This window comes from Sebastes umbrosus, chromosome 7 (genome assembly GCF_015220745.1).
Source record: "Sebastes umbrosus isolate fSebUmb1 chromosome 7, fSebUmb1.pri, whole genome shotgun sequence".
Lineage (NCBI taxonomy): Eukaryota > Metazoa > Chordata > Actinopteri > Perciformes > Sebastidae > Sebastes > Sebastes umbrosus.
This window is the reverse complement of record NC_051275.1, coordinates 32,100,152-32,117,710: the sequence shown is the minus strand read 5'-3', so window position 1 is coordinate 32,117,710 and position 17,559 is coordinate 32,100,152. Positions and strand designations below refer to the sequence as shown.

The window sequence follows — 17,559 nt, the reverse complement described above, 5'->3', positions numbered from 1 at the left end:
GAACAAGGCAGAAACAGAAATTTCAAAAAATAGACATAGTTTGTTTTCCAAATGACGCAGATAACACAGCTGCTCTGACAGCTGTGTTATAGTCAGGGCCAAAAGGTACAGGCTCTGTCACTGGAGTTGACAGAGCAGCTGTGATTTTGCGTTGTTCTTCAGTAAAGTTGTTTCTGTTCCCCAGGTGCACGACAGAGACTAGATAAAGCTAAATTAAATGCAGAGTAAGCAGCTAGTTTTGCCATGAAGCTTCAGACTCACACCAACCAAATGTTTTTTTTACTACCATCTATATTCAATTCCACTTTTAAAAATGTAATTTACAGTTTTAATATAATGATAAATGATACCTTTTGATCATAATGACCATACCTGCAACAATACAATGTCTGTAAAGTAGAATATCAGTATACTCCATGTAAATTAGGGATTTGGGAGTGCATGAGGACACATGAAAACAATAATAGTAATTGCTATTTTACTGATTCTACTGATTTCTCTACACGAGTCTTGAGCGCAGTGAATACTGTGAAAGATGTGCATGTTGCTGTACTTGCGTGACCAGCAGCTGTATGTCCTGTTCGAAGCTGTGCAGGAGCCTCTGCAGGGTAGTGGTGTTGGAGCTGCTGCTGCCCTGCCGAGCCCGAACTTCCGGCAGCCTTCGATGTTTGTCCTCGATCTGGAACAAAACCTGAAAAAGAAGAACATAAAGCAGTTCAGAAGTGTTCATTGCATACAGTTTGTCAGGAAATGGTATAATTGCACCATATAACATTGTACTACATGGTATAAAACACCATATCATATCTATGTTATCTTACCTCTCTGCAGTCAGAGAAGAACTTGTGCAGCTGGTGTGAGGCGGCGAGCATCTGCGCCCGCGTCTCCATGAGCTCCAGCAGGTCGGCCCAGGCCTCGTTCACCCCGTCCTTCCATTCAGCGATGGTGGCGGCCTCCGAGTGGCCGTAGTCGATGAGCTCGTCCACCATCTGGTTGACGGCCGTCACTCGCTCCTGCCCCACGCTGCCCGTCTCCGACGCAAACTCTGTGAACTTCTCCTGCAGGACCTGGAGGTTTGGCAGGGGAGGAGAGAAGAAGGGATAGGAAGTAATTTCTCCAAATGCTTACAGATAAGGTGCATATTCACATCTTAAATCTATTATTCATCCACAGACTCCATCTGTCGACACACTTACAGTGACATGCTCGTAGTCTTGACCCAGTTCGGGTGAGCTGGCGACCACCTCCCTCTGAGCGATCCACTGCTCCAGCTCGTCCACCTCTCTGTTGAGCTGGTAGAGCCAGTACTGCTGCTCCAGGCGGCTCTTCCTCTCCTCCACCAGGTCCTTCAGAGACACGTACAGGCGGTCGATCTGCGACTGACGCTTGCTGATCTGCTCGCTGGGGATAAGAGAGGAGATAGTGTGTTTTAATATTAGTATTAAAAAATCATGGACACTTTTGAAATCATGACGTAAATCTACACTCAGTGGTCACTTTATACACTTAGAGCCCCCTAACCTGACCCTACCATCTGCATGTTGCAGCAGAAATCGAAACAGACATGACGTTATGTTGCTATGATTAAATTATTTTGTGTCTACTATTTTATGTAATTATTCCAGTAATGCATTTAGGTATAAAATGCAGCTTTCTCTTAATATTCTGTTGCAAACTTAAACAACTTTCTCCAGTGTGAGGGAGCTACGTAATATTTGGTTATAAATTTCGTCACAGATGACGGTGAAAAGTAAAAATAATTTAACTCTGGATGCAATGCTGTTTAAAGTTACCGGTTTTCTCTGCCAGCCTCACCTAATTTTACCGTCCTGCTCTCGTCCACTAACGTGATATCTGGTTTGCCGTCTACCATCTGCCTGATTCCATGTGAATGCTGCATCAGTCAATACACCACATAACTCCTGATCAATGCTATGTACAAAAAAAACATTAATTTTAATTCAAAATTTGTCTCTGTACTGTTACTGCTGGTATTCCTCTTGTTCACCTTTCATTTGAAATAACAGTAAGAAAAACTGCTTGGCTTGTTGTGCCTGTGAAACAACAGCTAAGTCCCGAAAGGTCAAACATAACCAGCAAGATTAATTGAAAAAGAGAGATTACTTTTTTCCAAGTTTTGATAACAAAGTTAAGGTTAACAATGGCAACTGACTTCTGAAATCAAACACTTCCTACTTTGATCATAATGCAGAGAATTAAGAGAATTCCTGTCATTTATTTTGTGACAGAAAATCTCTGTTTGATGGTGTGTGTGTGTGTGTGAGTGTGTTTACATTCTCACCAGTCTGGATGGCCCATCTCCAGCAGCTGTCGACACTGCTGTGACAGCAGGCCGATGGTCTCGGCATAGTCCTCGATGGTCTGTTCCAGGACCAAGTGTTTCTTCAGCAGCTGCAGCGTGCTCGGCTCGTCCTGTTGGGAGGAGGACACGACGCACACAACGAAGAGTTTCACTTTAAAAAATAATACACACACAGCAAAAATGCTGCCTCTATGTATACAGTAAGTCTATGTAAAGAGGAAACCGTCAGGCTCAGATTAGGGTCCAACAAAATGAGATGAATATTAAAGCATTACTGATGATTTTAGTGTCTACACCTTCAGACTACATGCTGTGATTTTGAACCAGATAATGAGCAATTTATTAGTTGTTTTTTATCAAAATGCCCAGCAACTTTGAGACCACACCTTCCCCTTCTCCTCGTTCATCATGTGCAGCTCCTGCTCGCTCAGCCAGGCCTCCACCTCCGCCGTGTCAAAGTAGTACTGCTGGGCCTGGTACATGGCGTCCAGGACCAGCTGCCTCCTCTCCGTCTCGGCCCAGAGCAGAGCCCACAGCTGGGCCAGCTGGTCGTGGCCCGCCCTGACGCAGTCGGCCTCTGGGCTGCGTATGGAGGCGATGATCCCCGCCCTCTCCAGGACATCGTCGATCCTGCTCCTGTGGACCTGCAGCTCCCTCTGAAGAGTCTGGAAGACGAGGAAATAGACGGTGACGGGTTAGGTGTTGTTTAAAACAGAACGATAATAATATTCACTGTTGAAGTACAGGAGGACTTGGGGTTTGAACATCATGTTTATATATCACATATTATCTGTGACCTGACCATAATGAGTTGAAATTAGGGTGGTGACAGTATATCAGCAGGGAGAGTCAGACTTATGATTTTCTTACCTGGTTCTTCTTCATGAGCTGCTGGACTGCCTGCAGAGAGGAGCCATGCTCCTGAGACATGGCCATCGGGAGGCGCTCCTGGACCCACAGCTACAACCACAACAACATGACACACAGCAGTGGATAAAAGTCGTGCATGTGCATATGTACACCTCATTTAATGTGGATGAATCTGTGTATCTAATTAACATGTAGAGAGTGAGAGACAACAATAAATCCATTACGCGTCCCGGCTGTAACGTGAAGAAAGCCACTTTAATCTCTGAAGGCTCCCTGTTGTCATTATAGTGAGTGTGAGTGAGTCTGTGTAAACTTGTACTACTCAGGTTGTGGGGACTAGGGACGTCAGTTTTTAATACGGTTTCAATACTTAGGGTTTCCGCCAGTGTATTGCAAGCCATATTTTCACAGTAAATGTCCCCCGTTATTTTGTTATTTAAAAGCTTTTATGACGAAGCAGCAACTTAACACGACTCCTATGCAGCTGAAAGAGAAACAGTATAATAAAGCAGATATTTGAAAGTACAAACGACAATCAAACTCACAATCTCGTCCTCCAGGTCTCGTCCGACTTGGTGAACTTCCTTCGACGCCAGCAGGATGCGTCGTCTCTCCTTCAGCGGCTCGATCAGACGCACCATCCTGGCCTCCACGAAGGCTTGACGCCCTGCAACCGACTCCTTGATCTGCGTCTGCTGCGGGATGGAGGCCACCTGCACCTGGAGCTGCCCCACCTCCTTATACCACTCCTCCATCTGGCTCTCCATGGTCTGAGGGGGAGGACGAGGAGGACGAAGAGGACAAGCAGGACAGAGGAGGAGAGGGGGAGTAGAGTGTTATCAAAACGGACGGAGGAAAAGAGGATGTGTTGATTAGGAGCGAGGGATGGAGGTAGGTGAGTGGAAGAGAGAATAAATTGGGTGGAGAAAGATGGGATGAGTGGGATGTGACAGAAATGCAAAAAAGGAATAGTTTGTCATTGTTTAGGTTCTTGGGGGACATTTAATTTTTATTTTAATCGATTTTATTCCTGACATAGATTTAAGATAACTTTTATTTAAAGTTAGAACCCAAATATTGCTACAAATGCTAAGCGTTTCAGATTTTTAACTTACCACGAGGATATTATTACACAATGTTTAAGCTAATAAAGTATAAAGTACAAAGTTAAGTTATTAATTTTGAGGGAAAAATACTACAAAAAGTAACATCACAGTTTGTGGCCCTTCCAAAGATACAGGGTAACACAATCACAGTAAGAATGTATTAATAATTGGTTGCTTGTAATGCCTGAAATTAAAGCATTGAAGTAAAAATCTCTGTTTTACTTATGTGGTAATTATATAATTAATGTAATTTTGTAATATATATTGATTGATCATTTGTGTTCAGTTCACTGAAATGTCATAATCTAATAGAAGATGGACATGAAAGCAAAGATGAGACTGAAAATAACCCAGAAGAGCGAAAAGAATGATTTGATAGACATGAAGTGTAGTGAAGTTTACCGTACCCCTTGCCAGGATGGATGCTGGGTAGTGGAGTTTGGTTTGGAGTTAGGATGATGTGGTAAAGCAGTGCTTTTAAAGGAAGCTGTGAATGCAGTGGGAGAGGAGAGTGAGACATGTCCGGTGAAATGATGAAGTAATGAAAGGATGAACCCAGGTCACACCTGCCTGCTGTTTGCTGTGTAAAGAATCGGACTCCTCCAAACCATCGATGTTGGAGGGCAAGTTACATCCCAACATCACCAGTACATGTTCACTACCATGACATGAAACCTAACGGATATTTATAAATGATTTGAGAATACAGTTGGGGTCAATTGGAAGCTCTTTGGTAATGTTTTGATTTGATTAAGTTTTGTACTGCACTCATCGCAAACTAAATGTCTTGAATCTTGAATATTTCCGCCGGTTTACCTCGCTGTCAGACAGCTACTGTCTATGTTTCTGAAGGGGAACTGAAGCCGTTATCTAGGCTCTCGCCAAAGCAACCACTCTACTGAAAAAAATTGTACCTTGCAGAACATGGGTTAGTTCAGATTCACCAAAGTCACACAATAGCACAAACAAACTAACCGATCGAGGCAGCGGTAGACCAGCAACTCCTGTGTTCGGTGAGGTAAAATTACTGTTTTTTCAATGGAGTCTGGTGGCTTTGAAGAGAGCATAGATGGCTTCAGCTCCCCGTCAGAAAGGGCTGTCTGACAGCAAGGTAAAGCGGTGAAAATATTCTAAATATAGCGTACACTTAAACTGATATTGATTTTTTTAGGTGTCTAAAATCTGTTTAGCTGCTGCCCCCGTCCACAGCAGTACATCACTTTACTCTCGTGCTGGTACTCCTGTCTGTTTCTCCAAACTGGGGGCGTGCCGACCGTCATCTACTGTAGGTAATACACTGACTATGGAGAAGTACCTCGTATAACCCCACTTCAAAACACCTGAACTATCCCTTTAAGATGATTCAGTGCTAACGTGTAACATAAACTTATGTTAAATTAGCATGTCCTATAGCGGAATAACTAAACACAGGGCAAACAGAGATGAAACTATAGCCAATCAATCAATTTAAAAATACACTAATCAATAACTTCCACAATCAATATCTGTGAAATGCTGAACAGAAAGTGTTGCAGGCACGCAGTGAGAACTGTTGTTCTTAGTCATTTCCAAACATGATGTTTTGTTCAGATATTAATGAGATGAGGCCATCGCTGTGTGGCGATAATCACGTGACCAGTGAGTCACTGTGAGACCGTTCAGCATGTAGAGCTACGGAGTCATATTCACAATTTAGGTCAAAGTGTTTGGAAAAACACCGGAGCTCGTGTACCCTTGAAAACGGATACTTATACTAAATAAGAATTATGTTTTGAACCAGATATTGCACAAATATGTGGCTTAGAAATGTGATCATTAGTCATATCAACTTTTTACTGTTGCTAAAACTAGAGAGGGCTCAATAAGTGCCAGAATAATGCTTCAGTAACTCAAAAAAGGAAATAGAGACACTTGTTATTATCTCGTTGGATGCTTGTTAGACTGATGAAAAAGGCCTACAAACACGAGGAGAAACAGAGCAGCAGTGTGTCTAATTGTCATGCAGAGTCCTCCCCAAAAATAAATGTTTGTTAACCTTAAAAACTGAAAAAAAGAAGCAAACGTGAACTTCAACGGGAATCACCGAACATGCTCTTAAATGTCTTTATCTTGGAGAAAATGTCTTTGTAATGTAATAATCTGAAGCCTGGAGCTGACCAGTTTATGGGAAACAGAAAAGTATATTTCTGTTAAACAAGTATAAAACGTTTTTATTTATTTTCTTATCAGATACTGTCTTCTCGGCCTCCTCTCATAATGAATCAAGTGAAAAAATATCTAAATAGGTCAAATCATTATGTGGCTGGAGGGTTTTTGGTTGAAATGGCTGTGAGAATCGAGTGAAGATCACTTTATGTTTTTAAATCCTACGTACGTGTAGTTTTTTCAGCTGCTTGTTGACAGTGGTGAGGTCCTGTCCCTGGTCCACGTAGACTAGTTGACCCTCCAGTTGGCCCAGTCTCTGGTCCAGGCTTTCATAGCTCTGCACCAGCAGGTCGGCCTTGTTGGCCTCAAAGAGCTGGCGGGCTTTAGCCTGGGTGGTGCTCTCCAGATCTTGCCAGCACTCCCTGATCTCCTCCAGCTTCCTCCGGACCACCGGGCTGAGCTCCGGCTTCTCCTGGATCAGCTGCTGGCCCTCCTGGATGGACGGGAGGAGGGAGGAACACAGAAGGAGAGGTGAGATAGAGGTCTGACTTTTCACGTTTTGATAAGAAGGGAACGTTGAAGGTATAATATGCAGGAATTTAAAAAACAATGTATAGACTGATACAATATAATCCCTCTCAATCATCACGTCTTCCCGACTAGTGGTGTGTATGGTGGTGTCTGTATCTACAGAAACCCATCCCTCCTTTTCTCTTTTCTTCTTATTCTGCTGGAGCGATCCTGGGCTTCTGCAATAATGTTTTATTTCTCTGATTCACTGCTTTGTTCTCACTAACGCCGCTCCCTCTCTTCATTCACTCTATAGCTCGCCAGACCATAGCTGCTCCCTCTTGAACTTCATATGTCTCGCAGCTATAGCGAAGATCAAGCTGCATGCCAGGTTTGTTATGTTCATTCAAATATTAATTCCAGGTTGGGAACCCGTAGTTTTAAGCATATGTCTCCTTGTTGAATGAATGAATGAATGAATGAATGAATGAATGAATGAATGAATGAATGAATGAATGAAAGACTTTATTTCGAACATATAATAAATAAAAACAGATACAAAATAATAACAAACAAAACAAGAGTTATAGTGTCCGAAAAGGAGTAGGTAGAAGAAAAACTTATATTACCCTACCCCTTTCTCACTTCTCCTCTATTAACTCATATATCATAGAATGATAATATAAAATAATATAATATAATATAAAAACTATCCCAGATTTATTTACATCCTAAGTTGAATATATGAACAGCATCCCAAGTTTATTTACAACCCACAAATACATCCGGAGTTAAAAAGTATATAACCAACCTTTAACACAACTCTTCTTCAACCATATACCTCCCAAAAATATCTTTCTTGTATAGCTTTTTAAATTGATTTATATTTGTGCTCCCCTTCAACCCATCACCTAACCCATTCCACAAATCCACCCCACAGACTGAAATACACATACTCTTCTTTTTTGTACGAACACAATGCTTTTTAAAATTAAATTTTCCTCTAAAATTATAACCCCCCTCCCTGTCACAAAACATTTTTTGAATATTGCCCGGAAGTGAATTATGTCTTGCTCTAAACATAATTATTGCGGTTTTAAATTTGACCAAATCCATAAATTTCAATGCATGTGACTTCAAAAACAGTGTGTTCGTGTGTTCCCTATATCCCACATTATTTACTATCCTGATTGCTCTCTTCTGTAGTATGCATAATGGTTGTAAGTTGCTTTTATAAGTGTTACCCCAAACTTCTACACAGTAATTCAGATATGGTGATACAAGTGAAGAATACAGAATGTTCAGTGATTTATGATCCAGTGTGTGTCTTGTTTTCCCTAAGACTGCTATGCTCTTTGCCAGCTTTGTTCTTACATAATTTATCTGAGGTTTCCAGCAGATTTTGTGGTCCAGTATTACACCCAGAAATTTATTTACATATACTCTTTCAATAGTCACATCATCTATTATCATTTGTACTGGTATGTCTATTTTTTGGTTTCCAAATAACATAAATTTAGTTTTGTCCAAATTTAATGACAATTTATTTCTGTCAAACCACCGTTGCAATTTTCTGATTTCTGATGTGGCCACCTCCAAAAGCTGCTGCAGATTTTCCCCAGAACAAAAAATATTTGTGTCATCTGCAAATAAAACTAAATTCAGTGTCCTTGATACCCTACCTATGTCATTTATATACATAATAAACAATTTTGGACCCAATACTGATCCCTGCGGGACCCCACAAGTAATACCTGAGCATGTTGATTTGTAGTCCCCTATTTGCACGTACTGCTGCCTGTTTCCTATATAACTTCTCAACCAGTTCAGCACTACCCCTCTTATACCATACCTTTCCATTTTATTGAATAATATATCATGATCAATGGTGTCAAATGCTTTTTTTAAATCTATAAATACTCCTACCACATACTTCTTGTTATCAATACAACTGGTTATTTCTTCTGTTAGCTCCATTAATGCCATTGCTGTTGATCTGTTTGCTCTGAACCCGTATTGACTGTCTGTCAGTAAATGGTGCTTGTCAATGAAGTTATCTAATCTTCCAATGAACAGTTTCTCCAATATTTTAGAGAACTGGCAAAGTAAAGATACAGGCCTGTAATTAGTGAAATTATGTTTGTCCCCAGTTTTATATAGTGGAATAACTTTAGCAGTTTTCATTTTATGTGGAAATGTGCCAGTTATGAATGATAAGTTACAAATGTAGGTTAGGGGGTTTGCAATACTGTCAATGACTTTCTTGACTATCGTCATATCGATTCCATTCAAGTCAGTAGATGTTTTATTCTTGCACTTGTTAACTATGTCTATGATTTCTTTTCTGTCTATAGCTTTGATATAAATTGAGTTTGAATTTCTTGCAATGTGGCTTTCAACAACCTCCCCATCCTTTGGAGACGTGTCATTGATTTTTCCTGCCAACTTTGGTCCCACATTTACAAAAAATTCATTAAACCCATTAACCACATCATTCATATCATTTAAAGACCTATCATTATCAATAAAATATTCAGGGTAACTTGAGCTCGTCGAACGGTTTCTGATAATACTGTTTAATATATTCCATATGCCTTTTATATTGTTTTTGTTATTTTCTAGTAATTTGGTATAATATTCCTTCTTGCATATCCTCATAATATTAGTTAATTTATTTTTGTATTTCTTATATTTATGTTCTGCCTCTTTAGTTTTACATTTTATGAATTGTCTATATAGAGTATTCTTTTTTTTACAGGCATTTTGCAGTCCCTTTGTGATCCATGGTCTGTTTGTGTTATTATTCCTAGCATTATCTTGTTTTATTGGACAGTTTTTGTCATATAATGACTTAAATATATTTAGAAATGTTTCATATGCTGTATCAACATCATTTCCTTCATAGAGGGTTTTCCAGTTTTGTGATAGCAATTCGGTTCTGAATGCATTTATGGATTCTTCTGTTCTCAATCTCCTATATTTGATTTTATGGTCCTCCTTCTCTTTTCCACAATCACAGTCATGGATCACAAAAACTGGCAAATGGTCACTGATGTCATTCATCAGCAGCCCGCTCACTAAGCTACTTTCCATGTAATTTGTAAATATATTGTCGATTAGAGTTGCACAGTGCGCTGTTATTCTGCTTGGTTTGGTGATCAGTGGATATAAACTCATACTATACATTGTGTTAATAAATTCGTCTGTCATTTTGTGTTTGTTAGGATTTAGCAGGTCTATATTGAAGTCCCCACAAATGAATGTAACCTTCTGATTAGTTTTGGCAAATATTTTCTCCATACTGTCTTTAAAAGTTTCAATGCAGGCTCCTGGTGCTCTGTATACACAACTGACCATCACATTTCTTTGGTTTTCCATGCAGATCTCTACAGTGATGCATTCCATCACATCATCAATAGTGGTTGACATGTTTTCTAAAATCTTATATTTCAGACTATTTTTCACGTACAGGGCCACACCACCTCCTTTTTTGCTCTTCCTGTTCATGTAATTGAATTCATATCCTTTCAACTCGAAATCTGCTTCTTTCTCAGAATTGAGCCAGGTTTCAGATATTGCAATGACATTGAATGGTTTTGTGAATTGACCTAAGTATTCTTTGATGTTTTGGTGATTAGCATATAAGCTTCTACTGTTGAAGTGAATAATTGACATTCCTTGAGTTGACTTCACATTGCTGTTATACTGTTCATCGGTGTAGTAGCAACATGTGTTGTTTAGATGGTTAAAAAAGTTATTGTCAGGATCAATATCTTCCAGTTCCAGTTCATGCATATTGTGTTCAGATAATGTTCAGTGAATGTTATGTAATTCCACAAGAACCCATTTTCCACAGACAGGTATGATTACCTTGTTGTGTTGTTCTGATGTCACTGGTATTTGTCCAATTCTTCAATTTCTCTGATAACCAGCACTCTGGCCTCCTCTGGTGACCCGTTCAGTTTGATGATCACTTTACAGTTTGCAGTCCACGTTGATTGAATTTTCCTCTGCTTCCTTAGAAAGCGTGCCTTTCTGGCAATGTCTGCGTTTTTCTTTGTAAGATGTTCATTCACATAAACGTCGGACCCCTTTAGCTTCCTTCCTTGTCTAAGCAGCGTATTTTTGTGCTTTCTGTTGGTAAACCGGATTATTAAGGCCGGTTTGTCGCTCTTGTTCCTCCGGGGGAGAGGGTGGCATTTAGTGTTGCTTGAAATATGACCAATGTGTTTTGCGTGTAGCTGAAGTTAACCTTAAAAACAATTTCCCGGGATTCCCAGGACAGAAAATGACACATTTTCGGGGAAAATATGAATCCCTAATACAGACCATGTAACTGGTGAACAGTTGAACACTTCGGGCAAACACTGAACACAACACGCACTCATAATATCACCATGCAATATTAATCATTACCTGTTCGGATAATAAGGTCACTAAGTAAAGTAACTAACACCTTCATCAGTGAATCTGTGTCTCTACGCAGCACCTGTGAAGTATTATTAACATAAACTCATAATCTTTAAGCATACATCAGGTTCATGTTAATCACCTTTTCCTCATCAATATGCAAATTTATGCCAAAAGATACTCCACATCTAATCAGATGATCTCCTCTGATAACGTGAGCTAACAAGGCCAGAAGAATGAAGTTTATAATATGTGTTTTTCTCCAGCTGAGGTGTCCACGAGAAGGAAGGGAAAATGAATGGTGTATATTCCAATAAGGAGTAACGCTTCAAGAAATGCTGAAAATAAATAACAATAGAGGATGTAAAATAGACTAGTTTAAGACGGAGAGGGAGAAATGGCACCTGTTGCAAATACAGGGATGAAATATATACCATTTTCAAGGAATGCAGCTAATTATCAATTTCAAGATCAATTAATGAATAAAAATTCATTAATTAATATACATTCATTTGTTAATAAAATGTCAACAAGCTGCGATCACAATGTCTGATCAACAATCAAACAATAATAATAAGTCTTTCCATTTGAGAAGTTTAGATAGATAGATAGAGTGATAGACAGACAGACAGACAGACAGACAGACAGACAGACAGATAGATAGACAGACAGATAGATAGATAGATAGATAGCAGGTTATCCAGGCAATGCACAGGAACAGTAAATATAATGTAAATATCAAAACTAAAGATAAATATCTATAGAATACACAATATGACGATATATATTAGAATACTATAAATATACCAGATTACTACAACTAACAAAAAAATATAAAATATAAACATGGAATAATACTATATACATTATCTAAGTAATTATTGTAAAGATGATTTACAATATGAATAAACTAATCAGTCGACCTCATGACACTGAAAATGAGGCACTGAAATGTGACGATTAGTTGATTAATTCATTCATTAAGTTGGTTTTAGCTTCTTAAATGTGAATATTTTCTTCATTCTAATTGTCCTATAATAATAAACTGAATATTTCTATGGTTTTGGACTCTTGATCACACAAAACGAGATATCTGAAAACATCCCCTCGGGCTCTGGGAGGTTGTAATAGATATTTTCCACAATTTGCTGACATTTTGTCGACCAAACAATTAATCAAGAAGTAAGAAATAATCATTAGTTTCAGCGCTGTTTGAATGTAACGTCACATTTATAATCATAAGGGGGCATAAATCCAGAGACGCTTTTTTCTCTGTTTCATCACATCCACAAATATTCACTGGATCGTATGTTGGGATAATTATGTGCAGACTCTGTGGAACTGGGTTAGGTGTTTGTGTGTGTGTGTGTGTGTGTGTGTGTGTGTGTATGTGTGTGTGTAGAGAGAGATTAAACCTTGTCGCATTAAAATGCCTCATAAATTACCTCACACTCCCCCTCCCCCTTCTCTCTGTCCGTCCTCTTTTTCATATTTCTGCCCCCTTTTGTACCTCATCTTGTTCTGAACCCCCTTTTAAACACACACACGCACGCACGCACGCACGCACGCACACACACACACACACACACACACACACACACACACACACACGCACGCACACACACACACACACCACCATTTTCCTTATGTACACCTGCTCCCTTCCTTTTTTTTCTCCGCGTTGCCTCCCCCACAGTGAAATCCTCCCCCCATCCAATTGTAATTCGTCTTTTGCAGCCTGTGTGTTTGTATGTGAGTGTGTTGGAGCGAGAAAGAGAGGAAACAAACAAAGAATAAAATATCTGATGAAAACAAAGAACCAAAGAAAGACACAAAAAAAATGGTGGCTCATTTAGCTCTGTGTCAAACTGCCAAAAACAGTGCTGTGTACAGTAACTTAAAACACAATCTGTCTGATATTTACATTACATTATACTACTAATGACAAAGCTATCATTCATTCAGTGTCTCTAATTTCTTCCCCCTTTTTAAAACACAATAGATTCATGTAGCAATATGGCTGCTACTGCCTGTTCATCTGGTGCACTTAAACAACAATAAAACATTAACTAATATTTCTTTGCATTTATAAATGCTTTTCATGTCGTAGAAACAATGCAATTAAAACTGATTTCTCTACGGCCGTGCTGGCCGCTCTGTGAGGCTGTACATACTGTACGCACAGTGGTGCTTTGAACTATGCATAGTGACTTCTCGCATTGGTTTGTGGACTGCTGTTTTGAAGCCTCGAGTTCGGCATTTTGGCCGTCTTCATCTTGTTTTTATACAACCAGAAATGACACGAGACTGTGGAGCACAATCATACAACCGAACGCTGAATAAGACGTTTTTAGGCGATGTTACAATTAACTTTCATGAACTGAAAACACACTGTGAAAGGGTTAAAGTTGTAAGATGAAAACACGGACAACTCCCAGACCGGACAACACCGTGGTAGCGACCTGTTAATCTCAAGGTAGCCCCGCCCTAAAGCATCCCCTGCTTTATGGTCTATTTGACTCTAAATGGGACCATAATTTACTAAATGAACATCATGCTGTATTTAAGAAGACTTGAAACTAGTGATTGAGACCATAAACTCATGTTTACAATGATTACTGAGGTAATAAATCAAGTGAGAAGTAGACTCATTTTCTCATAGACTTCTATACAATCAGACTTCTTTTTGCAACCAGAGGAGTCGCCCCCTGCTGGCTGTTAGAAAGAATGCAGGTATAAGTCACTTCAGCATTGGCTTCACTTTTCAGACCCCGGACTTGCCCACTGGGATCACCAAAGTGAATACAGTTTATCCTGAGATGGACATGAATGTTTGCACCAAATCGTATCGCAATCCATCAAACAGTTGTTGAGACATTTCACTCAAAAACCAAATGTCAAAAGTAGGATTGATTCTCTGGGAAACATAAATATCTGTACACATTTTCATGGCAATCCACCTAGTAGTTGTTGAGTCATTTCAGTCTGGACCAAAGTGGTGAACCAACCGACCAACAGATGGGCGGCGTGCTGTTAATATGCCTAATCATTAATGGCTTTATTAGTCATGCTACTAGAAATATAATATTGCTGATGTAAAAATGATTGTAAATTAGTCATCACAACTCTGCGTACTCTTTAGAATGAACTCCTACCATTTGAAGAACCAATTCATGTTGAGTTTATCTCTAAAGGTTAGTAAACAAAAAGTATAATTTATACCAACAAAAGTTTTACTAATTCATCATTTTTTGGGGAAATATATCAAATACACATTTTTCAATGGGTGTTCATAAACTTGTAAAACTTGCTGGCTGACACATGCCACCAGTTTAGTTTGGAATTCATCATATTGTGTAAACAAAACCTGAAATTAAAAGAGATCCTGAAACGTCGGGTGGTAATTTCAGCCTCTGCCAACACATTTCACGGAGACGGAAGAGCAACTTTGAGCGGTGACTCATCATCCACAGAGGACAACATCCTGCCATCTGATTCACTCAGGTTATGATAAAAATCTACAGACACACACAGAGAGCTGCCTGATGACTGGAAACTGGACGGCACTGAGATGATAACAAGGCTTCCGGTCCAAACCCCCGGACCGGCTGTGTGAGAATGGTTGAGGATATCTCGAGGTTCCTCCATGGTGTGATTGTGGGTATTATAAAATCATACTTAGTCATGGAAAAAAGTAAAGTAATACTAAAAACATTGCAGGTTTTAAGTCTTCCCTGAAAAGCTCTTTTTGAGGCGACAGCGTATATAACTGCATAAGATGAATGTTAAGTCAGATATTACGAAATATATATATCTGAATTTATAAAAATGTATTTATCTTTACCTATATTTAGCAATACATGGCTTTAGTTTGTATTTTCTAAATACTGTTCAAGAATGTGTCAAACAACAAAACATCTTATGGTCAGATACTGTGTATAACACATGAGGAAAACACCATATATGGTAATACATTTTACGACATACTGTATACAAAGTGGGAATAATTGTAATAATATAATGTCTGATATTTTGCAAATCCCACATTTAATACATTCCACAATATCTTGAAAATGTATTACTAAATGTATGGTAAATAATCAGATTTCCATGTATGGAAAATATATTTCTATTGCTTAAATTACATGACATAAACTCCTATTTCTTACAGTGGAAAAAACACTAATGGCTTAAACTCCTGAACCAGTTGGGTACAAGTGAAGAAGAAAAAGGAGTAGAAGTAGAAGAAGAAACTTATAGTTTTCCTCAAAAACTATGCAGTTAACTCCCAGCTGTCCTAACGCAAACTGGAGGTGCTGGGGTTATCTATCAGCTGCAAATGTGTGTACGTACATTAACACACACAGACAATAGAGAGGAATTAAAAGCTGTAGCGGAGGCTCCACTACACCACTCACTGTCCTCTAGTATCCAGTGTTAGTGCGTTACGTCAGCTTTCATTCTGGTGTAGCGTTTCCCTGGCTGTGGCTGATGCGTGCCGTCCTCTGTGGTGAGTGGGAGGGCTGCGTGGGCTCGAGCAGCTTCACCCACAGGCTCAGAGCTGGTCCTCCACCCTCACACACATATACTCAGCCTGCAGTTCAAAGAGCATCATGATTTTCCACTGCTCATATACAAACAGTATCTGCAGAGATCCCACAGCAACCTGATCCCAAACAATGTGAAGGAAAATCCACGTCCAACACATACGAGTTATGTTTTCTTTTGAAAGTTTAAAGGTGTAATACATAACTGTTGTCGGTTGCTTTTTGTAAACACACAGCGAACACACAGAGAGAGCAGCGATGGTTGAGCGAGCTATTGAGTGAATGAAGAGCGGGAGCGGCATTAGCGAGAACAAAGCAATGACTCTGAGAAATAAAACGTTATTTTCTGATTGTTTCATGGTGGTTACGTTCTAAAGCACAAATAAACACGACCACAACTGAGACATATTCCTCTAAATTAGTGTCTCATAACAATGTACTAAGGTTGGATGATTGGACGAATATATCGAATATCGGCTGAGGACGTTGTTGTCACTGGTTGTTTTTTTTGGGGCGTTTGTTTGGGCGATGTTTGTCATTTTATTTAGCTAATTTAATGGTCAGCCTCCGAAGAACGAGAGCTGCTCAGCGGGCAGAAAGAGAGAGAGACAGCGGGGGGAAACAATGTGCAGTGCAAGTCTATTTTCACATCTAACGTGTTGGAGAAATAATGGTTTATTTCGACCAAACCAGAGTTGGTGATTGTTGGAAAAACTAACCCAGACGATATTGGTGAGTTTCATTTTGTTTCTGTCGAGTTTGAATCAAGTGTGTTTTAGGATGTTCCGCTAGAACAGCTGATCTCCCAGTTGAAACTATGGCAGAGGCAATTGCCGGTTGATGGGCGGCTAGAAAATCTTAACATATCGCCCAACCTTAGAATGTACCACCGCCACAAAGCAAAACAAAACGAGTAAGAACAAAAGAAGAAAACAGGCAAAGTGAAGCAGGACAGGAAGTGAGGCCTCCTGACAGAACACTGATGCTAACAGTAACAGATGGGTCGTCCTCATTCTGCTGTCTGGTCTGTATATTACAGCAGACATCTGCTCCCGAGCGTCACCGCTGACACTCTGCTGGTCAGTGTGTCTGTCACGCTCAGGCCACTGCAGCTGTCGTGTCAATATTTACTCCACGTGTGAAAAAAAATCTGCTCGTCCGACCAAGCAGCAAAAACCCTCTCGGTACGTTCCAGGTTATAGCTTTCGCTTTTTAAACGAATAATCGGTGACAAACTATATTCTGTGCGTAGTGTAGAACTCAACGGTACGTGGTTCTTTCCTCGGGGAAATCCTCTAGTATACAGGAAGTGATGCATGCAATAGCAGCAGCAATAGCCGTCCATACTATATACAGTATATTCTGATCCAAAGCAGGTTTTTAGTAAGTAATGTGTTACGCGTTCTTTAAATAGTGTGCAAACTATTCTCTCAAATTGTATTTTTATGTATTATGGATCTGGGATACAGCTAAAGAAAAGATCACCACCTCCTGGAAATCATCCTCATGTTTTCCTTATAATAATATGTATTACTGTATTTGTTATTGGATGTATTATTTGCAAAAGCGAAATGCTCAAGGAAAAAAATGGAAGCAAAACTAACTTTAACATGTCCAAGACTCAACAATGTATATTTTTCACCAAACA

At 39.5% G+C, this 17,559-nt stretch overlaps 1 protein-coding gene across 4 annotated transcripts in view; it reads right to left on the bottom strand.

Moving 5' to 3' along the window:
* LOC119491426 (spectrin beta chain, non-erythrocytic 1-like) overlaps window positions 1–17,559 on the bottom strand; it is a 95,285-nt gene that overhangs the window by 13,989 nt on the left and 63,737 nt on the right. For all 4 annotated transcript variants that reach the window (XM_037775461.1, XM_037775462.1, XM_037775463.1 and 1 more), the window contains 8 exons: window positions 6,674–6,937; window positions 3,739–3,963; window positions 3,194–3,283; window positions 2,710–2,988; window positions 2,303–2,433; window positions 1,197–1,401; window positions 822–1,067; window positions 554–691 (listed from right to left, as the gene is read on the bottom strand). In XM_037775461.1, coding sequence (XP_037631389.1) covers window positions 554–691; window positions 822–1,067; window positions 1,197–1,401; window positions 2,303–2,433; window positions 2,710–2,988; window positions 3,194–3,283; window positions 3,739–3,963; window positions 6,674–6,937 — 1,578 coding nt within the window. The remainder of the gene's footprint in view (window positions 1–553; window positions 692–821; window positions 1,068–1,196; window positions 1,402–2,302; window positions 2,434–2,709; window positions 2,989–3,193; window positions 3,284–3,738; window positions 3,964–6,673; window positions 6,938–17,559) is intronic.